This window comes from Chiloscyllium plagiosum, unplaced genomic scaffold (assembly GCF_037043375.1).
Source record: "Chiloscyllium plagiosum isolate Xiang-an unplaced genomic scaffold, Cpla_swu_hap1 HiC_scaffold_28, whole genome shotgun sequence".
NCBI lineage: Eukaryota > Metazoa > Chordata > Chondrichthyes > Orectolobiformes > Hemiscylliidae > Chiloscyllium > Chiloscyllium plagiosum.
In genome coordinates this window covers 34,728,898-34,756,798 of record NW_028270166.1, presented here as the reverse complement: position 1 = coordinate 34,756,798, position 27,901 = coordinate 34,728,898, and the positions used below count along the sequence as shown (strand labels likewise).

General features: G+C 40.6%; 1 protein-coding gene and 1 long non-coding RNA gene across 2 annotated transcripts; one reads left to right on the top strand and one right to left on the bottom strand.

The window, feature by feature from the left end:
- LOC122565547 (protein Largen-like) lies at window positions 1-27,485 on the top strand. The gene is made up of 2 exons (XM_087976115.1): window positions 1-162; window positions 26,705-27,485. The coding sequence occupies exons 1-2, from the start codon at window positions 19-21 to the stop codon at window positions 27,398-27,400; spliced, it is 840 nt and encodes a 279-aa protein (XP_087832241.1). The 5' UTR covers window positions 1-18; the 3' UTR covers window positions 27,401-27,485.
- LOC122565225 (uncharacterized) lies at window positions 18,809-25,952 on the bottom strand. The gene is made up of 2 exons (XR_015751920.1): window positions 25,525-25,952; window positions 18,809-20,114 (listed from the first exon to the last, which is right to left on the bottom strand). It is a non-coding gene; the product is annotated as an uncharacterized LOC122565225 (long non-coding RNA).
- Window positions 27,486-27,901: the final 416 nt, after the last annotated feature.

The following is a 27,901-nucleotide window of genomic DNA, read 5'->3' as shown; positions in this document are numbered from 1 at the left end:
GATAAATCAAATCTCACCATGTCTGAGAAACAGAGCTGGACTGAAGAGGAGTTAAAGGCACAGGATACTCAATCCAAGGTGAAGGAGCAGATAATGTGTATTGTGAAAGACTTGGAATTGGTTCTAGGGGAACTGAAGACTGTCTCCACTGAGATTAAAGAGGTGGGTACACAGCCACTTTGGTCAGAAAATTGATAGTTTTGAATATCATCAACAATGTACAGTAAAGTAGTGGTGAGTTTTACATAGTATGTAATTTCATTTGGCGTCTACGTGACCTGTGAAAACATCCCAATCTAGTCGTCTCTACTAAAGTTGATTTTTGTCTTGAGAATTTTGCATTGTGGAAAAATATATTGGGTTCAGTTTGAGGGGTTAAATTATAAGTGACGGACAAGAAGTGCTTTGTACAACAGTGTTAAGGTATTGATTGAAGTGGGATTTCCCTGTAATGTCTTGATACATACACAGCAGACTGAAGAGATCTGAAAAACCAGCCAATATATAAAACCAGAATTCCATTGTTAAAACAGCAGGAAGTATTATTGTCGGGAGAAAAGCTACAAAGGCTGATAAATGAAATTAAAAGAAAATAACTCAGAAGCCTTAATGTAGAATCTCTTCCCAAAATGCTAACCTGAGTGTTTTTGAATTTGATGGATCTGCTGGGTGTCTGCAGCATTTTCTGTTTTAGAATTAATTAGTTTAATACCACCAATAAGGCACATTTCTCACACTAATTTGAATTGGGAATTTTAAGGCAAAACGCAGCCAAGATATATTTTGTATTGTTCAAATCATGAGTACACAATCTCAATTAAGAACTTTTCATTAACTGCTGGGACTCATTAAGAGCTTCCAACTGCAATCAAAAAGAACTGTGGCATCAGTTTCATTCAAGTGTTCCAACATATCCTCCCCCTTTTTACAGTTCATGTACTTATCTGTTCACATATGTGAAATAGGTGTTCTTTGTGGGAGACCTGATGGTAATTGTTGGTTGACTATATTGTGTATGGGCTGAGAGCCTGTGGAAGGAATTGGTGGGGACTTCACAGCTGAGCCTAACCACATTACAACTAGACCTCTAAATGTATACCTTCTAAGATATTAGAAAGCATTCAGTAGCCGCAAATATTTTCTTTGCCCAAAGGACACTTTAAATTGCTGCCTGACATTCATTGACTGATTATCCTGCAAATAGAGAGGATCAATCTTAAGACCACCCTAGTTTGTACTGCATTAGATAGTTCACTAGCCACTGAGCTAGTGAAAATAGAACACATATCTGCCTCCTGTTACATCTGCCAATGTTTTATTTTGTTTACCCGACTCTAGAAACTCTTAATAAAAATAAGTAAGTGTGTAGTTACAAACGTAAAGGCACAAACAAGTCTTTGGAGCAACTACATATTAATGGGGCAAAGCCAGGTTAGCATTCTTGAGAATGGCTTCATCCAGCCATGATTCAACAATGTGAATGAGGATAGGAAGATTGCCAGGAAGGCCTTGCTTTTGGACCTTTAGTTTCAAACAGGACGTGAGAAATTGAATTTAAATTAATGATGTCACTTTCCTAATCAAAACTGGACCAGACTCCAAGATTATTATCAAATGCTGGAGTAAAAGATAATAATACCACTTAGACTTGAAATGGGTCAGGAAATAGAATTGAAATAGACAATTCCAGTCAAAGGGCTAGCACCAGTACTAACCCAATGGACTGAATGGCCTGCATTGTACTGCAGTTTCCATAACTTTTCACTTCATTTTATTGTAACTGTGCTTTCTTATTCAGCACCAACAGCCTAAGTCAGGGGTTAATCACAATTGGTGTTTTGGTCGTGTGTAAAATGAAATTGAATTTAAAGAGTGTCATGCCAGTTTCACAGCATGGTTTATGACTCTGTGGAAGAAATTTTAACAAATGTTATAAATGTTCTGACTGTGCTGCATTTAAATAGATTGAATGTCAATGCTTAGGTTGCTTTTCAAACTCTGGCAAACTCACAGCTGGACCAGTATTGATTTTGGCTCAGATATTGAAACAAACACTAAGATTACAGTAATAATTGAGACCATATTTTCTCACTGTGCAATTAACAGTTAACAACCAAAATAAACAATTAAAATGCATTTCTAAATAAACATTTTAATTACACTCTCTACCTGAGTTCAAAATGCTTTCCAGCTTAATCTGGCTTTTTATTATTTCTCTTCAGTTTTCTCCTTTTGTTATTTGGGTACAGTTTCAGAGGTCCCATTCAGCACCTGACACAATGGATGTTCTATTCAGCAAGTGTGTTCTGAATCAGAATTTGTACTGAATTCCTACTGTGACTTTCCACACAATGTAGTCTCCCCATCAGTCATTATGGAGGACAGTAAGACGCAGAAACCATGCCTCAGATTGTGTGAACACAAGTATTAACACTCCAATTATGTCATTGATTGAAATCAGCTATCTCAGTATAGACCTTCCTGACCTGTATGGCTATTCTATACTGGACAATGTAACTAGCAATCACATCACAAAGTAAGCTTCCTTAAAATTAAGATCATTTGTTGCAACTACTGTAAACCCTACTGTTTTATTTCAAGTCCCTAAATCACACATCAATGCAAAATTTAAACAGCTACATATGTGGAATATTAAAATAAAACAAAGGACTGCAGATGCTGGAGATCTGAAAGAAAAACAGAAATTACTGGCGAAACTCAGCAGGTCTGGCAGCATCTGTGAGAAGAAAGCAGAATTAACGTTCCAAGTCTGGTGACTGACATAGGGTTTTTGGTTTTGTATGTAGAATATTAGTTACTCCTTATCATAGCTGTTACTAATCTATTGGTCTGACTTTGAATGCTTTACAGATGCATTAAGAGTTGAGATAGCCACTGTTGCAAAAAAGGAGCTGGATAAGTATCTGGTTGCAAATTGGACTGGAGGTAACAAAGATAGGTACAGACTCCGATAATTGAACATAGCACAATGCTTTAAGGTGCAGAAAACATTAAAAAGCACCACTTTCCAGTTGTGTTGCAAAGATTTAAGATATGCTCCATAATTTCATTTTAGTTATTGAACCTCAGATAATATTTATATAGAACTTGCCTTCTGGAGATTAAGGATGTGAGGTAGTGTACATGATAGGGGAAGTTACAACAGTGAACTGGAAGAGCACTAGGATAAAGGTGACTATGTTTATAGACTGGAAGAAGAATGAATGGTGAATCCATGATCACCTGAACTGTGTGTGAGCCTCTCTTGAGCTTGAGAGATAGGGTTGATATTTCTGAACCTCTGAAGAATAACAACATAAGGAATCAACATCTTAGCTGTAAGTAATATAACTTTTATGAGTGACTTCTACGAACCCACCAGAAAGGTTTAATCAGAAAGTTGCTCAGCAAAGTAATAAAAATGCTCTCATTGAGTTAGATGAGAGTAATTAGTTTTATACTATACACTTGAGTGAGAACTGGAATATAAATGGCATGATTAAAAACACAATCCACCTGCCTGCTAACTGCTTCCAGAGGGTGATGAATTCCAAGGGAGTCCAGAGTTGTGGGATATTAAAGTAATGCCAAGCACATTCGTTCATCCCAAATTCTTCTAACCCTTGTGGGCAAGTGTGCTTTAGCACTGAGCCAGTCACATTAGAAGGTCCCAGATTCAGTCTCTGTCAGGTCAAGTTGTCTCTGCCCTGCAAGGTCTCGGTTACTGCAAAATGATTCCAGCAAAGCTGAGCCAGGATTTTTTTTTTAAAAGCCCAGCAGGCATTCTGCTTCTGTTCTTGTCCAGCATATCACTCATACCCCTAACAATTATTTCACAGCCCTATATGTGAGCATTTGGTCAAAGTTCTGGATGGCAAAGTTCTGACTCTGTAAAGCTGGAGAAGGTCCAAACGCTTTTCCCTAGCTTTGAGGCTCCCATTCCAAATGCAGCTCCTGTACAGCTTCATTAACCAAGATAAAAGAGGTTTGTTAGACTGACAAAAGTACTGATAGTAATAAACAAAGATGTGCAGGTTAGGTGGATTAGCCATGTTAAATTGTCCTGTAGCATCCAGGAATGTGCAGGCAAGGTGAATTAGCCATGGTAAATGTGAGGTTGCTGGGATAGGATGGGGGAGTGGGTCTGGCTGGGATGCTCTTCAGTACATCAGTGCAAACTCAATGGGATAAATGGCCTGTATCTGCACTGTAGGAATTCCATGGTTCTGTCAATGTCCCCTCTGAGATCTGAGCACTATAATAATGGCATTTCATTAGTGTCTTATCCCACAAAGGAGAAAGGATAACTTAATATTCATTCCATTATATCAGGTATTTTGCAGAATTTTCTGTGAATGTTAGTCCTGGAGTGAAATGCAGATGAACTAGAGCACCGATTGGTCCTGTTAATAACTGACACACTGGGCAAAGGCTGACAAGTGTCACCAGTCATATGTTCACTGAGTATCACCAGCTGGCATCTTGACTAAATTGGTTGACACTTACTTTCCATGTCAACAAAGCTCTTTGAATAAGACTTTTCTCAGGATCATGATGGAACATTTTAACATTGAGACATCATATTATGTGAAGTAACAGGAATAAAGTTGGAATATATGAATATAAAATCTATATCAGTCTTGTCCATTTTCCACCTCTATTATAGGATATGTGGTTGCCAGCAACAAAAATACTATTGAAATTAGAAACACAAATCTAGAGAAACTTAGCAGGTTTGGCAGCATCTCTGAAGATAATAAGAATTAGCAGTGAGTCTAATTTGAGGGTAATCGCCTCCTAAAATTCTTACCAAATTCTCCTCTTTGAAAGTCACTTTTTAAAATTTGCCAATACCATGCTTTCAAGGTGTGCTAGACTAAACAAAAAACATGAATGTAGTTTTCAAGAAATTGCCCCTGCTCCCCTCTGGTTCTTTTGGCAATTACAATAAACTGTTGTCCTCTGGTGGTGCAGTGGTCATTGTCTCTTGAGTAGTCATTCAGAGATCCAGATGAGAACAAGGTTTCAAATTCCCACCTTGAGAGCAGATGGAACTTCAATCCAATTAATCAATCTTGAATTAAAATATCTCGTCCCAGTATGATGACCATGAATAATCGACTGTCATGATTTGTGTTTCACTATTAGTCTTTAGGGAAAGCAGTCTGCCATTCTTTCATCTAGATGTAACTCTATACCCACCCCATTGTGATTGACACTTAGCTATTCTCTGTAGCGGCTCAATAAACCATTCAAAGGGATTTAAGGATGGACAATGCATGCTAGTCTCATCAGTGATGTTCACATTCCATGAAAGACCAAAAGGTTAAAGATGTTGATGACATTTATGAAGTTAATTTGTGTTAACAAGAGTTATGATCTGGAACACAGTGCCTGAGAGGTTAGCAAATGCTGATTCAGCCATAACTTTCAAAAGAGAACGGGATAGATATTAAAAACAAAAAGATTTTCATACCCATGCACAAAAGAGGATTGTAAAATTAACTGGGTAACTCTTTTAAATAACCAACAATGTGGCAATGTGGGATGAATGACCTCCAATACTATATGGTTCTATCAAACCTCCTGGCAGTAAAAGCAATATCTATCTCTCTACTCTATCATGACCACTCATAATTTTGCAACCGTTTATTATATGTCACCACAACCTTCTCCATGATGTGAGAATAACCTCAGTTTCTTTGATCTCTCCAAATATACATTAACTGCACTCCCTACAATGATCCTCCTCTTTATTTCAGGAACAAACTCAATCAAGTTGTCAAACATAATTTTCCTTTTACAAATTCATGCTGGCCATGCTTTATTAGTCTGTGTTCTTCTCAGTGATAAATAATTTTGTTCTGGTTTATTGGCTGGAATTTGAATTGCCAAAGGGAAATGTCTTTGGATGTAGTGCTGGTGGTTAAAGCACCCAAAAGCATAACAAGACCCTGCCTATTTCTGGGTTAATTGCAAGAGAGTGGAAAAAAACCTCATGGAACAGTTGGATGAGTAGTTAAAATAATCAAATAAACAATTACCTGACAGCTTTATCCAGCGTTTTAGTTTTAATAGCTAATCCTCAGAGTTTCCAAGCTGTATGAAACTTGGCAGGATCAAAGGAGCAAGTGCACAGCAAGGTGAGCTGCGTCAGTGACACCAACTGGACACCAAGATGTGGAAGTGCGGTGTTGGTCTGGGGATAGAAAAAGTTAAAACTCACACAACACCAGGTTACAGTGCAACAGGTTTAGTTGGAAGCAATGGCTTTCAGAGCACTGCTTCTTCTTCAGGTGGTTTTGGAGCATGACCATAAGACACAGAATTTATAGCAAAAGATTACAGTGTCATGCAACTGAAATGATCAAATGCTTCCAAATAAACCTGTTGGACTGTAATCTGGTGTTGTGTGATTTTTAACTAACTGGATGGGAAGCCTTTGATCTGTCAGACTGAAGAGCTCCCTAGAAATAAGGCTGCTGTTCCTAGCTCTCCTTCTGAGAGAGAGCCTCACAAGTTCACAAGTGATTTCCAACTTCTTGAAGGTATATTGCACTTGCTGTCAGCTACACTCCTGTATGGTCCTCACAGCATGAGAGCAACTCTAGCTCAGTCCTCTGAAGAGGAACAGGATGAGCAGCAGCACCAAAACAATTCTCTTTTCCTCAGCCATGTGCCACTCCACAGAATGGAGTTACACTTGCAGCTCCAAATGAGGCAGGACCCAACCTCCACAACAGAGGGTTAGCAGGCAAAGGATCAGCACACTGGATATTTATCAACACCAGTATCTCAGAATGCTCTTGTGGCAGACCACTGCTGAGAAATTGAAGCAAGACCTCCTTTCCAATGGACGAGGTGGGAGGCATTACTGGTGGCCGTCCAGGTAACTCTTAGAATGACACCCACTCTCATACATAGGCCTGCCACACCCCAGGTTCTCTGCCTCTTGCTGAAGTGGTATACTCTCTCCTGCGAAGAAAGGGAGCAGAAAATTGAGAGAGAAATGGAATTGCGTGCAGATGTAGGGAGGACAGTATTTGTGCAGGGTGATTTTTTTGAGAGCTGAGTGTGCAATGGTGCAGGATGACAGTGCTCAGGTAAAAATGGTGCCTTGAAAGAGGAATGAGTGGAGCTGCAAGGTGAGGATTGTTGAGAGGAGTATGTTGGGAAGGACGGAGTGTAGGGCTTGATAACTGAAAGGTCCCTCCCCCTTCCTGAGCTTGTGAACCTCTTGGTGCACTGATTTTCAGGCTGGACAATCCACACAGTTGCTGCTGAATATCCTTGGCCACTTCCGAACTGCTCAGGTTTCAGAGGTTGCTCTGCTCCTCCAGTCCCTGGCCTCACCTCACTTTATATCTCATAAGATGGAAGGGCCTCCAGGTCAAGGCCTAAGACCCAGGATGAGCTATCCCCGAAGCCACAGCAATGAAAACACAATTCATCCAATGTGAGTTTTACTGGAGTTCCTTTAACTGGGAATCTTTCCTCTTGACAGATTCAACATGTAACCGTACCCCTCCAGTTGGGAAACTGAAGTGGATTACTAGGCCATTGTGGAGTTTAAAGACATGACAAAAAAAATCTGGTGATAGACTTCATTTCTGGCCTGCCAACAGTCTCCCCACTACATGTGGCTCTGCTAAGATAACATTCCACCTCTCTCCATTGTTGTGCTACCCTAATGTTAGGTTTAATCACATAGAATCCCTACATTGTAGAAACAGGCCATTAGGCCCAACAAGTCCATAGCAACCCTCTGAAGAGTAACCCACCCAGACCCATTCCCCTACTCTATTACTCCACGTTTACCCCTTACTAATGCATCTAACCTACACATCCCTGAACACTTTGGGCAATTTAGCATGACCAATTCACCTAATCTGCACATTTTTGGATTGTGCAAGGAAGCCAGAGCACCTGGGGGAAACCCTCACAGACAGTCACCTGAGACTAGAATCAAACCCAGGTCCCTCGCACTGTGAGGCAGCAGTGCTAACCACTGTGCCATTCCATGTCATTACTGGGTTTAAGTCAACCATTTATTGATCATTGAAGTAAAATTTGAAACCCATTAGTCCTCTGGCAGCACTCTCATATACCAGAAATATTTAAAGTTGTGGACTAAGCAGATAAAACCTTCCTTTACTTTTTAAAAAAATATTTTTTTATATATCTAGAAGTGCTTTCATGCACAACTAAACTGTGTTACATTTTCCATTATCCTCCACCTCTAAATCACCCGTGTTTCCAATTCATTACCTATTTAAATGCAAAGTCTGTCAGAAGCAGCGCAATAACACCAAAAGTGAGGGAGAGGTAGAGAGTCAGCAACCTAAATCACAATATAGTTGGACAAATAAAGCCTTTACAATTTCCAATGTTACATCTGTCATCTATGCTCCGATCAATTTAGCGAAGCTGGTAAAAAGGATTCTGCAATTGGCTTAACAGTTCTAGCTCAATCAGAAAATAATTTAGACAGGTAATTTGCTCTTGCTCATTATTTCATGCTACCTGCTGGAGGGAACTTGTATGTGAACATTAAGTGAAGACAGGATCTAGCTTAGCTGTGATCACTACTGTGATTAATAATCTACTGAGAATGATGATTTGGGATATTAGCCCTGCCGGAGTCCAATTGCAAAAGTCTTAGTGAAAGAAATATTAAGAGGCCAAACAAGCTAGTTGTATAGAGTATAGGAAAGTAAATTTACAGAAAATCCAAGGATTTTCTAGTGTATTAAGGCTGTCCAGTTTTATTTTCAGGTTATGCAATGTGGCACCAAAAGTAAGACTCATAGTAATAAATCTACTCCATACCAGAAGTGAATTGATTAATAGAATAATAACACAAAATGACTCAAACTAAATGCTTAACATATTATTTGCACCAAATGAGATATTGACCCTTATCTGTGTTCAATGCATCAAATTCCCCTCCGTTCTTTAACTGTCAATTTAATTTCCTTTTAGTTTTCTCTATTTTAATCTTTTTTCTAATGAGGGTAAATTAATAAATGTAATTCTGCCATGTATTAGTTATCACATTAAATCCACATTGCACTTTGAAACTGGACAGAGATATCACAGGATCCTGTGGTGCCATGGTAATGTCCCTACCTCTGAGCCAGACGTTCAAAGTTCAACTCCCATTTCCTCTGGAAGTGTGTCATGCTGCGTTTGAACAGGCTGATTTTAAAAAACAAAAAATGAATGGATTTTTTTCTTTGATTACGTGAAACTCTAGGATTTTCATAATGATTAGGGGATTATGAATATATTCAATTATTCCCTATTCTGCCTCCATGCTCTCATACTTCACTTTGGAGACCAATGTATTTTGAGCTTAAAAATGTGTTGCTGGAAAAGCGCAGCAGGTCAGGCAGCATCCAAGGAGAAGGAGAATCGACGTTTCGGGCATAAGCCCTTCTTCAGGAATGAGGAGGGTGTGCCAAGCAGGCTAAGATAAAAGGTAGGGAGGAGGGACTTGGGGGAGGGGCGTTGGGAATGCGATAGATGGAAGGAGGTTGAGGTGAGGGTGTTAGGCTGGAGAGGGGGTGGGGGCCAGCCTATCACCCTCACCTTAACCTCTTTCCATCTATCGCATTCCCAACGCCCCTCCTCCAAGTCCCTCCTCCCTACCTTTTATCTTAGCCTGCTTGGCACACCCTCCTCATTCCTGAAGAAGGGCTTATGCCCGAAACGTCGATTCTCCTTCTCCTTGGATGCTGCCTGACCTGCTGCGCTTTTCCAGCAACACATTTTTAAGCTCTGATCTCCAGCATCTGCAGTCCTCACTTTCTCCTAGTTGACCAATGTATTTTGCCTAAATTGCCAGATGACTGTTGAAACTTGTCAATCAGGTTGTAGAGAGCAAAATCTTGCTAAAATCACTTTGACCAATATTTTGACTCCCCTTCAAGAATATGAAAGGATTTTGCAAGCTAACTGCCTTGATAATCCTTACAAAAGTGGCTGAGCTTCTTTTTGACAAGTTAATGATGATGGAGGGATTGATTTATAAGGAGAGGCCAGGACATTTCCCACTTTAGCGTAGAAGTTGTGAGGTGACTCTTGTAGAGGTTTACAAAATACTGAGGGGTGTAGATAAAGTGAATGACAGGTGTCTTTCCCCTATGATGAGGGATTTCAGACTAGGGGGCATATCTTTCATGCGAGAGGTGAAAGATTTAAAAAAGACATGGGGGTAATTTTTTTTATAGTGATTTGGGTGTGGAAGTTGAGGGTGTGGTTACAGTTACAATGTTTAAAAGATATTTTGGATGAGTATTGAATGAGGGAGGCTTGGGAGGATATGGGTCAAGCACAGGCAGGTGGGACTAGTTTAGTTTGGGATTATGGTCAGCATGGACTGGATGGACCAAAGGGTTTGTTTTCATGCTGTATGACGTTATGACTAATTTTTGAATTCTGACCTACTGTATATTCACTGAACATCAGCTATAGATCAGCCAACATATGAAAATTAAACATTCTCGGACCAATCCCATTTATATGTGAGCTACATTGTGTTCATCTGCCAACTGGGAACTAAGTAAAGGAAGATTAGAGGATTTTATTTTCATAAAGGAAGATTAGAGGATTTTATTTTCATTTTGATCCAGTGGTACTTTCACAATAATATACATTAATGTCTTAATTCCCTTAGAATTCTACCTTGGAGCTGCAGAATAAAGTCAATGTCATCCTTGGAATCTTATGTATGAACTCTTCTACATCATCTTTAAAATGCACCTCTCATTCTATTTAATGGTCATTATACTCTCTAAATAAGATTACAATAGTATTACAATTTTATATTCTTGGAGAATGAGTACAAGGTTGTAATTTAGTTTGGGATTCAACTGTTAGTTGTTGTGTACTCAGAATTTTCTGTTGTGGCTTACAAAGCAACTTATCATTGAGAAACTAAGGTGACAGTACAAACTTCAACAGCACTTCCTCAATAACATTAAAAAGTTAAACTTGAGGGGTTTAGTAAGATCAGGGCAGACAATGGGCACATAAACATGATGCCAATTAATACATGCCTGTTCCTTTCGATGTAAGTAGCCTGGAAATTTTCGGCTGCGAGTTAAATTTAAATGATAGTAGCGTGCAGCCCAGCATTAAACATGCTGTTGTGTCAAAAAGCAGGTGCTAAAAGTCAGCCCGTGTCCTTTTAAGGAAAGGGACATCCTGCTGACCATGATTGGAGAGGTGTGGAAATCATGGTGGGCTCCACAAGAAACTTATTGCCTTCCTTGTGCCTAGCTTTGCAGTATAAAGAGAAGCCACATAATATTTGAATGCTGCAGTGGAAGATCAGACTGGGGTCTGATACTTCTTATTGTTTGGAGGTATAACTTGCTACCTTGCAAGCTCAGACTGTTGTCATCATGACTACAGATACAAGTGCACAAGGGGACTTATCACAAAATCCCTACAGTGCAGAAATTTGGCCCATCAATTCTGTGTCAACCCTCCAAAGGGCATCCCATCCAGACCCACCCTATTCCCATAACACTGCATTTACCATGGCTAAACCATCTACCCATCCCTGGATGCTACAGGGCAATTTAGCATGGCCACTCCACCTAACCTGCACATCTTTGGACTATAGGAGGAAACTGGAGCACCTGAGGAAACCCAAGCCAACACAGAGAGAATGGGAAAACTCCACATGGTTACCTGAGGTTGGAATCAAATCCAAGTCCCCAGTGCTGTGAGGCAACAGGTTACTAGAATTGCCAAAGGGCCATCCACAGAATGGGCAGAGATTTACAGATTATGTAGCTGCAGTCCACCCTGGGGATGACAGCATTCATTCTCTCACTACTCCCACTCTGCACTGGTGACAGCCATCCCAGTCTGCTGCTATCTGTGCTGAGATAATCCAGTCTGAATCTGGGTTGTTGATGGCCAGAGCTGCTTGAGGAAGTGCTGGCCCAAGGCCATTCACAATATCTTGTGTGACACTCAGCAGCATTACATTAGGCATGCTGTGGTCACTGGCCACTGACTACAGAAGGCATGTGAGCCCCAGTGGCACACTCTAAGGGAATGCATAAGGATAATTGGCTTTTTTGTATGGAAGGTTGAATTGTTTGCTGAAGTTGTTTTGCAGTGGCTTTTATTTCAACACTGGGTCAAGAGAATGCTGTGATCAGCGACCAAGGAAAGATATGGTGCTGGGATGGGGGAGGTGGGGGGTAAAGAATGGAAAGTTGGAGTATGTTAACTGTTGAAGTGGATGTAAGAGTCAATCCTAGTTCAGCCATAAAATGGATGGATAGATGTCTTCTCCATTCTTCCTCCTCCTCAGTTATTCACAATATATCTGGTAACAAAAGCTGTGTCTTCATAACGGTGAAGTTGTACAACAGCCTGTGACAAATTGTGGCAGGCTAGCTCCTATATGAATATTCCCCATGTGCAGTTGGGTTGCACACTGCAGTCCTATAGTAGCGAGTCAACAGACAGCATTGTTTGTCCAGCAACTATCCCCTCATTTGGTGTGGTGCCACAGATACAGATGGAACAGTGGCCTAACACCCATTGCAGGAATCATGTTTGCTGTTAGGTACCATACATTCACCAATAACTTGTGCTGAACATGTTGCACACCCAACAGCACACGGAAGGCTTTAAAGTTGTGATATATATTTGCATTTAAGTTTGACATCCACAAAATTAGCTATGTGCAGTCAATGGCTCCCTCAGAAGCCTACTATCCTGGAAAAGCCCTGTGCACAAACCAGCTTTTTCTTTCTGTAAAGAGAAAATGCAGTGTATTCCCCTCTCCTGATATGTAGAGAGTCAATCGGTTTGTCCCTATCCATTGTTTCTGTTCTGTCTATGCAGCAGGACAACAGAAGAGATAACTCCCACATGAACACAACTGGTCTGAACAGCATTAAGAATTGAGAAACAAGACTTCCTGTAAACAAGACCACACCAATTTGATGTTAAATAGTAGTAGAAAACTCCAAGCCTTTCACCAAACTCAGAAGCAGTGAATCAAAATGTAGTTGATGATCACTTGATATAGCACTTGGGGGTCTTTTCTGCTGCTGAACACATTCATCTGTATGCAATGAAGAGAGGGTGTTAGCTGGAGTGTTGGTGTTAGAAGTTGCACTTATGGTGTCAAATCACTGGTACATATGGACTACATCAGGCTGCCTGCAGTGCATACTCTAGTGCAGAGTCCTAAAGCCTGTGCTTTTTTATTTACCAAATTAGCATTCACACGAGTGGCACTGGAAGTGTTTACACACACATACCGTCATAGAATGCCTGTTTGGGCATTAAACCGAGGGCTGAAAACTTGAGCCAGACAGCCAAATTTTGAGGGCAGAAACTTTGTAGTCAATGTGAGGCCCAGGTAATCACAGTCACTTTCTAGAAATAATACTGTTTCTAAATTTAATTTAGTTGACTTCACACTTATGTTGACTACATATTTAATGGATGATGGAACATGGCATTTTGATTTCTTGAACCACAATCTTACTAATGTTAACAAATTTCAAGAGGAGTATCAGTAAATATTTAATTTTAAAAATCAGCATAGATAATGGCCTTTTTAAATGTTAGGTCTGGTAGGTGGACTCTTCCAGATTGAGCATTGCTACATTTATACAATTTGCACTGATGCAAAGTAAAAGCTCTTTGTAACAACAAAACCTGTGTATCTGGTCTCAGAAGAATTTTTGAAAAACTATTTTGTTTTAAGAAAGTACATTGGCTGCATTCCTGAATATTCACATTTGCTACCCATTCCATCTGCTGTACCATTTCACCAACACTGTCCTGCAGCCTCCAACTCGCTTCCTAATCCCTTGCCCAAAATTGCTGCATTTTCATTCAATTCCAACAACCTTCACAAAACCTGTTTGACCTTTACTTTTATCACTTCCACTAACTGTATAACTCCTGCTTGGTATCGATGCAAGGGCTCCTTCTCGTGAAGACCAAGGGACGTTGTGCAATGTTAAACATACAATACCATTTCTTGTTGAAAATATGAACTATTACTAAACAAATGGTGGCAAAATGCTTACATTTTTGTTTCTTCTGAGTAGCAACATCAAAATATTCTCTGAATTTAATACCAATGTGATACTTTTCTAACTGAAGGAGCATAGAACTTAAAACTGACAGCGCATTCACAAGAAAGCAGGATCTGTTTAGGAGGAAAGCAAACGGGAGAAATAAAACCAGGGAGAGGAAGCAAAATCATGGTAATGTGGATAATGGAATTCTAAACTAAAGATTCAAAATTTTGAAAACACTCAGTAGATCAGGCAGTATCTCCACTGAGTGGAAAAGTTAACTTAAAGCAGGTTTGACTTTAATTTATGTGCCGATGTTGTTTTTCCCTGTGGATATTATGTGAAGCTGCAGCTTTAAAGATTCCTGGTACGTGAACAGAAGGCTAATGTGGTTTTATTCTCTCTCTACTTTCAGCCGTTCTACAGAATCTGAATAGTTCCAATAGTAAAGCATTGTTAGCTAGTTGAGCCCTTCAACGGATATACATTTCTTCTTGTTGTTCTGTTTCTTTTACACAAAACCTGAATTGAATCACGGAATATAAAGCTACTTGAATCTATCTGGTTGTTTCATACTTTAATTTTAAAATTAATTCAGCGGCACAAACGAGTTTGGATTTAAATATCGACTGAAGAAAGCAAATCTTTTTGCTCAGTGGCAGCTTTGAATTTCAAAATGAAGAGCAGTGAGAAATACCATAAAATGTATAAACCTAATAGCAATCGTGTTGTTCAGTTAACAGGACGTGAGGGCATGGTTCAGCGATTAATCTTTTTTTCACTCTCTAAGCACCTCTTGCGTGTAAGTACAAATTCAGCACCATAACACAGCGGACAGCTTCTGAATGACAACCCAGAGCTTCGGTCGGTTCAAATGTCAGTACTGCATAATAGGTAGTACATTACATTGCTGCCCTTTTTATCCAATTGACACTGAGCTCTATTGAAGGACTCAGCAGGATGTTCTACAAGTGACAGCCAGCAACCTGGGTTTTGCAAGTGGCAGATTTTTCATGCCAATCATTCGGTCATCTTCTCTGTACAAATTAGTAACGGGATCACTGTTTCAGCAAGACCTCGCCCCACCTCTGAACTTATTGGCTCAGATTTTGCAGGTAACATTCGGGTGGAAAAAGAAAACTGCCCACGAAGAGTGAGTGGGCTACTGAAAATTCACATCTGCTATTGCAAGCGTCTGAATTGTTCTACTTTTAAGGTATCTCTCCCCCACCCCCCGCACCACCCCCATGATACTGGATAAATGATACTGGATTGAATTATTGAGGGAAAAAAAACAATTTGTGGTTAAAAGGGGAATTCTGAAATTTGGCAGGACAGTTGCTGGTGTCATCACCTGCAGACTGAACCAGCTAGAATCTTCACCAAGTTTCGTACTGAGAATCTTTAATTGGACCCTAATGCTTACTAGAAACATTAATCTTTCAGCTACCTCCTCCTGATCAGGCACTGCAGTGTCCAGTTCTAACTAAGTTTAATGACACTCTTAATTCTCACAGTTCCAAAAGAAATTTGGAAAGCTCAAATCCCATTTCACTTTTTCCTTTGGATCAGACAACAGGAATAGACTAATCAGCACTTTGATACTGCACTGCCACTCAACTAGATCATGGTTGATTCTTGTACAATCACTATGTTCTGTGCTACGTCATTGTCTCTGGAAATCTTTGGTATGTTCTTTTACTTTATATGGAGCCATCAACTGCATCGTTACATTTAATATTGGCTCCAAATGGCAATTAGGATTGAGCCCATTGTTCTGCTTTTCTTTATATTTGTGAAGCTAAATAGTTGTGTGAAAGGATTTTCAACTTCCTGTTGCAACTAAATCCTGACATTCTGTGCAGATGGTTTGCAGTCGAAAAAGAAATTCTCAAGTGTGATATTGAGAAATATGCAATACATGATATTGTATTACGACAGTTTAGTCTGTTTCTCCTTATTTGGCTGACCCAATTTTACAGATTGTTCATTGCTTAGTTCTATACCTGTCCATAAGGATTGGGAATACTTACAAAATAAATCAACTAGAGAGTTAAACTATGCTTTAAAGTGAAATCTCCATTGTTGTTGAACCTGCTGTTGAATCAATTATTCTGGATGCAAGTACTGATTTGAACGTTAAGATTTACATTAGAGTCATAGAGATGTACAGCATGGAAACAGATCCTTCGGTACAACCCGTCCATGCCAACCACATATCCCAAACCAATCTAGTCCCACTTGCCAGCATCCGGTCCATATCCCTCCAAACCCTTCCTATTCATATACCCATCCAAATGCCTCTTAAATGTTGCAATTGTACCAGTCTCCACCACTTCCTCTGGCAGCTCATTCCATACATGTATCACCCTCTGCGTGAAAAAGTTGCCCCTTAGGCCTCTTTTATATCTTTCCCCTCTCACCCTAAACATACACCCTCTAGTTCTGGACTCTCCCACCCCAGGGAAAAGACTTTGCCTATTTATCCTATCCATGCCCCTCATAATTTTGTAAACCTCTATAAGGTCACCCCTCAGCCTCCGACGCTCCAGGGAAAACAGCCCCAGCCTGTTCAGCCTCTCCCTATAGCTCAGATCCTCCAACCCTGGCAACATCCTTGCACATCTTTTCTGAACCCTTTCAAGTTTCACAACACTTTTCCAATAGGAAGGAGACCAGAACTGCATGCAATATTCCAACAGTGGTCTAACCAATATCCTGTACAACCGCAACATAACCTCCCAACTCCTGTACTCAATACTCTGACTGATAAAGCAGACTAAATGCCTTCTTCACTATCCTATCTACCTGTGACTCCACTTACAAGGAGATATGAATCTGCACTTCAAGGTCTCTTTGTTCAGCAACACTCCCTAAAACCTTACTATTAAGTGTATAAGTCCTGCTAAGATTTGCTTTCCCAAAATGCAGCACCTCACATTTATCTGAATTAAACTCCATCTGCCACTTCTCAGCCCATTGGCCCGTCTGATCAAGATCCTGTTGTAATCTGAGGTAACCTTCTTTGCTGTCCACTGCACCTCTAATTTTTGGTGTCATCTGCAAACTTAATAACTATACCTCTTATGCTCACATCTAAATCATTTTCATCAAATGATGAAAAGTAGTGGACCCAACACAGATCCTTATGACACTCCACTGGTCACAGGCCTCCAGTCTGAAAAACAACCCTTCACGACCATCCTCTCTCTTTTACCTTTGAGCCAGTTCTGTATCCAAATAGCTAGTTCTCCCTGTATTCCATGACATCTAACCTTGCTAACCAGTCTCCCATGGGGAACCTTGTCGAACACCTTACTGAAGTCCATTTAGACCACAACCACCACTCTGCCCTCATCAACCCTCTTTGTTACTTCTTCAAAAAACTCAAATCAAGTTTGTGAGACATGATTTCCCACGCACAAAGCCATGTTGACTATCCCTAATCAGTCCTTGCCTTTCCAAATACATGTACACCATATCCCTCAGGATTCCCTCCAACAACTTGCTCACCACTGACATCAGGCTCACTGGTCTATAGTCCCTGGCTTGTCCTTACCACCCTTCTTAAACAGTGGCACCACGTTAGCCAATCTCTAGTCTTTTGGCACCTCACCTGTGACTGTCAATGATACAAATATCTCTGCAAGAGAACCAGAAATCACTTCCCTAGCTTCCCACAGAGTTCTCGGGTACACCTGATCAGGTCCTGGGGATTTATCCATCTTCATGCACTTCAAGACATCCAGCATTTCCTCCTCTGTAATATGGACATTTTTCAAGATGTCACCATCTATTTCCCTACAGTCTATATCTTCCATGTCCTTTTCCATAGTAAATACTGATGCAAACACTCTTTTAGTATCTCCCCATTTTCTGCAACTGCACACAAAGGCCGCCTTGCTGATCTTTGAGGGGCCCTATTCTCTCCCTAGTTACTCCTTTGTCCTTAATGTATTTTTAAAAACCCTTTGGATTGTCCTTAATTCTACTTGCCAAAGCTATCTCATGTCCCCGTTTTGCCCTCCTGATTTCCCTCTTAAGTATACTCCTACTGCCTTTATATTCTTTTAAGGGTTCACTCGATCTATCCTGTCTATACCTGACATATGCTTCTTTCTTTTTCTTAACCAAACCCTCAATTTCTTTAGTCATCCAGCATTCCCTATACCTACCAACCTTTCCTTTCACCCTAACAGGAATATACTTTCTCTAGATTCTCATTATCTAATTTCTGAAGGTTTCCCATTTTCCAGCTGTCCTTTTACCTGCGAGCATTTGCTCCCAAATGTTTAAGATTAGTTTTGGATGGACTATTTGAAATATTCTCATAGGGCCTTCGGAGTCTGCAGAGTCTGGCATTGAGAATTACTGCCAATTTGCAAGATTAATGTTCATCTGCTATCATCTATAAGGAATCTGTAGAGTCCAACAACGGTGAAGTCATCATGCAAATTGATCAACCAATCACTTTGAAGAATTTTCATAAACAGACAGCTGGGAAGTAAATGCACATTTTTGGAAATTCAAATGTTAAGCATTTTGCATAAAGATAGCAACATGAAAATGGGATTAATGTTGAACCTGAAATAACATAAAAATAAACTTTAAAACAAAATTGTTCTTTATTTTGAGGAAATGCCTTTTTGGATTTAAAATAAGCCCTTTCCCAGGCAGACAGGATGTTTCTGAGTAAGTATGATTTAGTGTCCCATTAAAATTTCTCTTGTACCTTCTTCATCGAGATTTAATATGTTTAATGTTTTTTTTTACAGTGAGAACAAGTCTAAGTTCAGATTCAAACATTTATTATTGTGTTGATTGCATCCACAAAAACTGCAAAACTGTGTGGGAGTATTTAACATTTAACTGAACAAGTGCAGACACCAAATGTTGCTGTCAATTTTACACAGTAATGATTGTGTGCGCTGAAAATCTTTCCTTCGTTATTAAGTATTCAAAACTATTGAATAAATTGAGGTTAGTCCTTGGCACACAAATAGGGTGATTCTGTTGGGAAGAGAATTAGCTTGAGTGGGTTGTTAACTATTGAGTGCCAGAGAGATATTTGTTTTTGCTCATTTCACAGAATTAAGGAGAATCCTCTAGGTTTACAAGAATAATGTATATGCAATTGCAATTTCATTTCAGTTCTGTGTCTCAGTGTTGGTACTGGTCAGCGCTACTTTGCATTTCTACTCACCAGCTTATAAGGTCAGCTGTAAGAATTCACCAGCTATTACCATAATTAATGGCTTGCAGGAATCAAGTTAATTGTTAGGCAATTTCTTTTTCAGAAATTACCTATCCGCTGTTCTGCTGTCTAAAACTAGCAGTGTTTGATTTAACCCCAAACTTTCCTTTTATCTGTTTGTAATGTTCAATGAAAGATTTAATGCATTCACAATTGAACAATTATTAGCACTTGTATGAGAGAAAATTCTTAAATAACAGTAAAAGGAAAAAGTTCCACTAGATGTATTTTTTGAGGTTCTTGTTAAACAGTTGAGGCAAATAATAACCTGAGTTATTTAGGCTTTATCTCCAAGAATGATGATATCTCCACATTTCCACTGATTTTATGGGTTACTTCAATTATTTAGAATCCCTACAGTGTGGAAACAGGCCCTTAGGCTCAGTAAGTCCACACTGACCCTCTGAAGAGTAACCCACCCAGGCCTATTCCCTTATTTCTCTACATTTCCCCTGACTGATGTACATAACATTACAAGCAATTTAGATTAGATTACTCACAGTGTGGAAACAGGCCCTTCAGCCCAACAAGTCCACACCACCCCTCCGAAAAGCAACCCAACCAGACCCATTCCCCTACAGTTACCCCTTCACCTAACACTATGGGCAATTTAGCATGGCCAATTCACCTAACCTGCGCATTTTTGGATTGTGGGAGGAAACCGGAGCAAACCCATGCAGACACAGGGAGAATGTGCAAACTCCACATAGATAGTTGCCCGAGGCTAGAATCGAACCAGGATCCCTGGCTGCAGTGCCAACCACAGAGCCACTGTGCCACCCCTCATCTGCCACCTGAGGATAAAATAATGGAAGATTAGAGATCACATTTTCACAGAGTAGGTAGTAATTTCACTATAATGCATCTTAGCCTCTTAATTCTCTTTAGCATTCCACCTTAGTGCGCAGAATAATTTCCTTGTTCCACAACATCTTCTAGCACAGGAAGTATGGTTCCACATTTTAATGGTTATTAGCATAGTCATTATTTTGAAGAATTCAGATCGTTTTTTGAATAATATCTTAGTTGATAGTGATTTCAAAGCTGTAAATTAATCTGAGAGTAATCCTCCGTGTCGGCAACATATATTATGAGGAGCACAAACTCGGAATCAAAGTGGGATATTGGGTTGAAAAGAAATCCAGTTGTGGGGTTGCACATTCAGCAATGGAATGTCTCGGAATGGTTAACAGAAGACCTGGACCTCTTTTTAAAAGAGATATGTATCTCCATTTTTTGGCTATTAATTTTCTAGTTGCTAGTTTTGCTAGTTATGAAAACTGTTCTGCTATATTCATGGTGGCCCAGTGGTTAGCACTGCTGCCTCACAGCGCCACGGATCTGGGTTCGATTCCCATTTTGTAATGGGCAGCACGGTGGCTCAGTGGTTAGCATTGCTGCCTCACAGCGCCAGGGTCCCAGGTTCAATTCCAGCCTTGGGCAACTGTCTGTGTGGAGTTTGCACATTCTCCCTGTGTCTGCGTGGGTTTGCTCCAGTTTCCTCCCACATTCCAAAGATGTACAGGTCGGGTGAATTGGCAATGCTTAATTGTCCCTAGCGTTAGGTGCCTTAGTCAGAGGGAAATGGGTCTGGGTGGGTTATTCTTCGGAGGGTCGGTGTGGACTGGTTGGGCTGAAGGGCGTGTTTCCACACTGCAGGGAATCTAACCTAATGGTTTGGTCAGTTTTAAAGCCATATCAAATTGATTTAAAATTAACCGGAGTTATTATTTCTATGTAGAAATGTATTTGGTAAATATTTTACCTTACACACATTGTGTAGAAAGTACAACAGCTACTCTGGTATTCTCCAAAATTGAGGTTTTAATTAAAGTTCCACTAAAAGTCTTCCCTTTCATTTTCTCACTTCTAGTAGAAGCCATTGGAATAATGCCATGGGGTGCATTTCTGTCTTTTTTTTTAATATTCTACATCAGAAGCCCACACAATAGCATTTGAATGTGAACATATTTGAGACTTGGCTTATTTAGCTGAACAAGTGAGTGAATTCAAAGCTCACCCCCACCTTAGGAACAGGGTTCGGAATGAGGACTTAGCAGATCATGGGGCAGGAAAGCAGAGGAGAAAGCATGCCACTTTCTGACTTCTCTCAATATGAATGGGAGAGGGACATCCTTCCCACCAGGAGGCTAACGTGGCTACAGTACTGAAGGGCTTGATGCACTACTGCTGGTATTTAACCTGAAGGCCATTCCATTGAGCAAGCTGCCAGGTAAGCCCTGATGGAAATGCCAGTGGCTTGGTAAAAGCCCTGCCATGCTCTGCCTCCTCAACACCCTTTTGGTCAAAGGAGGGATCCACTAGTGCAAAGTCTATCCCTACAGTAAGACATCTCCTCCCTTTGAACCAACCTCCTTCACCACACTTGTTGCTCCTGCCCTGGTGACACTCACCACTTATCTGTGTTCCAGGATTCCATCGATGACTCTCCTCCTATGGCCACCTGCAATATCGGCCAGCAGCTCTTGGAGATAGGGTATTCTAGGAGGACCCAGGAGCCCTTTTAGGCTGCCAGCAGACTGCCTGATTTTATTGGAGCCACCGAAATGGCCTCCATGAGGTTTCCGCCTAACTGTCTAGGGCCCAGCACCATGAGTATTAAATTCTGTCGAGTATATTATGAACATTGAAGTGCGCTAATCAGTTAACTGGTGAGGATGCAGTTGATATTGAAACACAACTAACCAGTAACAAATATAATCAACAGATCTTGAATTGAAACCTGCTCTTGTTCAAATGCAAAGTCAACAATATTTAATAACTCCTCTGAAGAAGTCACTGGACATCCCAAGTGTCTCCAGCACTTGGGATTCATTCTTTAAATCAAAAATATTGCCCTAAATTAAAGCAGCCAATTAGATTCTCTGGCTCCAGGAATAAAGGAAGCACTGATGTGATACTCAGCCCACTGCAGGTCAGATAACCGTTTCATTTTTACCTTGCCCAGAAGATCACTTGTATCAGGGCAGGTGAACTATATTGTTTTTATACTGCAGCCAGCATTTATATCCTATCACTAATTGCTGTTGAGAAAATGCTGGTGAACTGCCTTCTTGAAATAGTGCGGTCCACCTAGTGCAGTACACTGAACTGCGAGGAAGAATTCTGACTGAATAACAGTGAAAGAACAGTGATATTGTTCCACGTCAGGATGGTGTTTGGCTTGGAAGGCAACTTGTGGACGATGGTGTACCCATGCATCTGATGCCTTCTAGGTGGTAGAGTTTAGAGATTTGGAAGGTGCTGTCAAAGAATCTTTAGTGAGTATTGCAGCATATTTATTAAACGGTATGCACCATTGCAACTACACGTCAGTGATAGAGCTTACGGATATTTCAATTGGTGTATGATGTATCAATCAAGTAGGCTGCTTTGTCTTGAATGATTGGATCTTGTGTTAGATCATATAAGATCATAAGATATAGGAGCAGAATTAAGCCATTTGGCCCATTGAGTCTCCTTTACCATTTATCATGCCTGATATGTTTTGGAACACCATTCTCCTGCCTTCTCCCCATAACCTTGATCCTCTTTACTAATCGAGAACACATCTATCTCTGTCTTAAATACGCTCAGTGACTTGGCTTCCATAGTATTCTGCAGCAATTAATTCTACAGATACACCACTGAAGAAATACCCCCTCATCGTAGTTCTAAAGGGTCATCCCTTCACTCTGATGCTGAGCCCTTGGGTCTTAGTCTTTATTACTAGTGACAACTTCTTGTCCACTCTATCCAGATCTCTCAATATTCTGTAAGTTTTACTGAGATCCCCCCACCCCCATCCTTCTAAACTCTGACAAGTATTGACCCAAAGTCCTCAACCACTCCTCGTATGTAAAGTCCTTCATTGCCAAGGATCATTCTTGGAAACCTTCTCTGAACCCACTCCAAGGCCAGCACATCTTAGATATTGGATTCAAAACTGCTCACAATATTCCAAATGCAGTCTGATCAGAGCCTTATACAGCCTCAGCAGTATACCCCCACTCTTGTATTCTAGCCCACTCGAAATGAATATTAACTTTGCAGTTGCCTTCCTAACTGCCAAATTAACCTGCATATTAAGCCTAAGAAAATCCTCTCCAAGTCCTTCTGCAGCCTCCCCATCTCCTCCAACTTTGTGTCAGCTGAATACTTAGCAACAATGCTTTCAGTTCATCTAGATCAATAAAGTATAACATTAATAGTTGTGGTCCCAACACTAAGTCCTGCAGAACTCCACAATTCACCTGCTGCCTTCCTGAAAAAGATCCCTTTTATTCTCATTGTTGCCTCTGCCAGTCAAGCCAGAGCCAGTACTTTGCCCCTAACGCATTGACTCCTACCTTAATTAGCAGCCTCCAGTGCAGCACCTTGCCGAAAGCCTTCTGGAAATCAAACATTGTCTCATCTTTGAAGAGAAAATGAGGTCTGCAGATGCTGGAGATCAGAGATGGAAATGTGTTGCTGGAGAAGCGCAGCAGGTCAGGCAGCATCTAGGGAACAGGAGAATCGACGTTTCGGGCATTAGCCTGAAGAAGGGCTAATGCCCGAAACGTCGATTCTCCTGTTCCCTAGATGCTGCCTGACCTGCTGCGCTTCTCCAGCAACACATTTCCATCATTGTCTCATCTTTGTCTAACTTTCTCGTTACCTCCTCAAAGAATTCTGAAAGATTTGTCAGGCATGACCTCCCTTGACAAAGCAATGCTGACTCAACACTATTTTATCATGCACTTCTAAGTACTATTTTATCATGCACGTCGATTCTCCTGTTCCTTGGATGCTGCCTGGCCTGCTGCGCTTCTCCAGCAACACATTTTTCAGCTATAATTTCCCATCGTCTGCCTCCCTCCCTTCTTAAACAGGAATGTTTTATATTCACTATTTTCCACTCCTCAGGAACCCTCCCTGACTCCAATGATTCCTGAAAGATCACAAACAACATTTCTAGAATCTCCTTGGCTATCTCCTTCAGGATACACGAACACCAACTAGCAAAAAAGATATGACCCACTGTCACTAGTATCCTTACATACAGACAAAGGACACCACTTCGACTGGGAGAACACATCCATCCTAGGACAGGCTAAACAGAGACACACACGGGAATTCCTTGAGGCCTGGCATTCAAACCAGAACTCCATTAATAAACACATCAATTTGGATCCCATTTACCAATCTCTGGGAAAAAGAACTGGAAATGATATCACCCACCTTAAGAAACCAAGACACATAAGTAGAAAGTGGAACAGAACACCAGCACTTCACCGGAGACTCACTGATGATGTTACTTAGCATGGTGATGAAACATCTGAAAACAAACCTGCCAACTCAGTGAGCAAACTTACAACCTGTATCTCCTTCAGATTTCAGTGTAGTCTATCCAATCCAGATGTTTCAACCACTTCAGACCTTTCATCTTCCCCAGTACCTTCTCATTCGTAATGCCCCCTACACCCTGCCCCCTGACTCTCTTGAAGTTACTGGTGTACTCCACTGTGAAGACTGATGCAGATAACCTCTTCAGTTCCTCTGCTTTTTTTTTATTCCCCATTACTACTTCTTCAAACTCATTTTGCAGTGGTTCCATGTCTACCCTTGCCTCTCTCTTACCTTTACGTAGATCTTAAACTCTTGCAATCTTCTTTTATGGAAGAATTACTGGCTAGTTTATCCTCCTATTTCATCTTTTTTTCCCCCACAATGGCTTTTGTGTTGTCCCTTGCTGTTTTTTAAAGGCTTCTCACTAATCTTCACCACATTGCATTCTTTCTCTTTTATGTTGTCTCTGACTTCCCTTGTCAGCCATGGTTGCCTCGTAGTCACATCTTCCTGTCCAGGACCACTGACCAAATTCAAGATAGTTAATCTAAGGGTTGTGACTGCCTCCTGAAACACAGCATCTAGGTAACTCTCCCCCTCCCTATTGTGTCATAATGTTTGACACTCAGACTCCAGCTCAACAACCCTCAAGTAACCAACACTCATTGCAGATGTGGTCTCTATGAACCACAGTTGGGTACACTAGCTCCCACGTCATGCAAGTGCTACACATTGCCTGGCCCTACATCTTTATTTTAATTACCTCGTTTTCAATTTGTTTTTTGGAAATCTCATTCTGGTCTTTTAAATAATTCTCCTATTTACCTTCAATCTGAAAGTAACTTATAAATAGTCAAATTAGTAGCTATTACCTACCAATGAACTTAACGTTTTTCCTGTGAAGTCTCTCGTTTTGTGCTGTGTCTCAATCCTGGGCTTTAATTAATCCTGTTTAAAAAAACAACATATAAACCATGAGCCAAAAAAGCAAGCAAAAAAGCACCTCTTCCCCACTGCAACTATTTCCCACACTGCTTCCTAATTGCAGGAATGATATACTCACCCGGGCTATGTCTCACTCAGGATGTGGTCTCTCCTTCCTGACATGTTCTTGGAGTTATTCATCCAGACAAATAGAGAGTATTCTATTGCACTCCTAACTTGTGACAGAGGCAGAGTTGTAACTTTTGTACTACAAGTTGAATAGCTCAGTAAATCTTTTTATATCAGTTATTTTCTATGTTCATGCCAAACATAAACATACCAGGTTCAATAACAATCTATGCTTGCCTTGTTGACCACCCGTTTGCGTGGCAGTGGAAACTCTGTGCCAACGCTCCTCTACCTGAGCAAGATCTAATGGCTCCTAACAGAAACACAATATGTAGATTGAGGGGGTGAGGACAAAAACATGGACCAATGATCAGTATTCTCACTAAGCTGCAAGGGAAATCATGCGGCATCTTAGAAGGTACCATACAGACCTTGTTCCATTTAAACATTACATACATCCAACTGCAAATATAATTTAAAGAGATAATACATAGAAACAGTTGGCCAGGTACAATGTTAAAGGAGAACGGTACGGTGGCTCAGTGGTTAGCACTGCTGCCTCACAGCGCTAGGGACTCGGGTTCAATTCCCGCCTTGGGCAGCTGTCTGTGTGGAGTTTGCACATTTTCCCCGTGTCTGCGTGGGTGTGCTCTGGTTTCCTCCCACAATCCAAAGATGTGCAGGTTAGGTGAATTGGACTGCTAAATTGCCCATAGTGTTAGGTGCAGGGGTAAATGTAAGGGAATGGGTCTGAGTGGGTTGCTCTTTGGAGGGTCGGTGTGGACTGTTTCCACACTGTAGGGAATCTAATCTAAGAACACTGCCTGTGATGTCTTATTGGTTTGAATAGGTAGCCAACACTGTCACAGGCAAAGAATGACTTAGATGTTTTGAAGCACTACTAATGGCTTGTTGTCAGATTCTTTTGAAGAGAAATAGAAAAACTGGGATTGAGGAAATTTAGACCAATAATTAATTTAATGTTGCTTTCATTCTCAAACAGGTTGTGGGACAAATAGATCACTTGACCTCTGATCTAAATCTGTCCGAGGATGCAAACAAGAGTTACAAAAGTGACACCCTTGACAGCAGCTCCAGTGGAGTGACTGTGTCTACTCTGGAAAAATCCAAAGATCGACCAAAAATGATTAACAGGACTGCGCCAACCACAACAGCTGTACTGACAGTGCTTCGTAAATCAAAACCTCCACCCCCACCACCACGGAGAACACCAGTCAGGGTGAAGAGTCCAGCAAAAACATCTTCTATAAGTAACAGTCTCAAAATAAATGGTGCCTTCATCCACAATGGAGCACATTCACCCGCAGACCAACTAATGGGCAATAATGCAACATGCAGTTCAAATGTTGACAAACTTTGGGTGCAAGAGAATCAAACGGACAACATTGGTGGTGCTGGTGAAACCAAACCATTGACAAACACTGTTCAGAATAGCCAACGACCTTCAAAATATAGCCTTTATCCCACTTTCAACACCAAATATGAACTCCCTGTTCAACAGAAGGATGTGAGCACTGCTAATGTCCATTGTTGTACTAGATCACAGCTTCATCCCTGTCTAGACAGAAGATCACCAATATTCTGTAACACCAGTATCTCTACAACAAGTGTAGGCACAAGTTCACATCCAAAGAATCCACGGACAACAGTGAGAAAACATACTTCCACAACTGTTTGAAAGATTTGGGAAGAAAGATTTTATAGTAGATCTGCTCAATAGAGTTCAATTTTCTACCATCTTGGAATGTTCAGATCAATAAACAAGCAAGTAAGTAGTAAAAATGTTGCTGAAAAAAATACCCTGCTACATAATCTGATGACCTCATGAGAGGAATGACTGGTATTACCCAGTTCCTATTCTTAAATTGATTTCCTTTGAAGCTAAACTATACCCGACTGAACTGGGATACAGAAAGAAGAATAATCTTTCCCTGTTCCCAGAGTTCCTGATGACATTGGCATAAGCTGAGCATGTCTTCACAGTTGCTGGTAGTCATTCAGTACCTTACCCCAAAGTATTGTCATTCATGAATGTAGATTGGTTGTCTTGTGAGGAAAGATTGAACAGTCTGGTCTCGTTTACACTGGAGTTTAAAAGATTTTATTGAAGTTCATAAGATCCTAAATAGCCTTAGCTATGTGGACATGGAAAAGATGTTTATTCTTTTGGGTGAGTCCA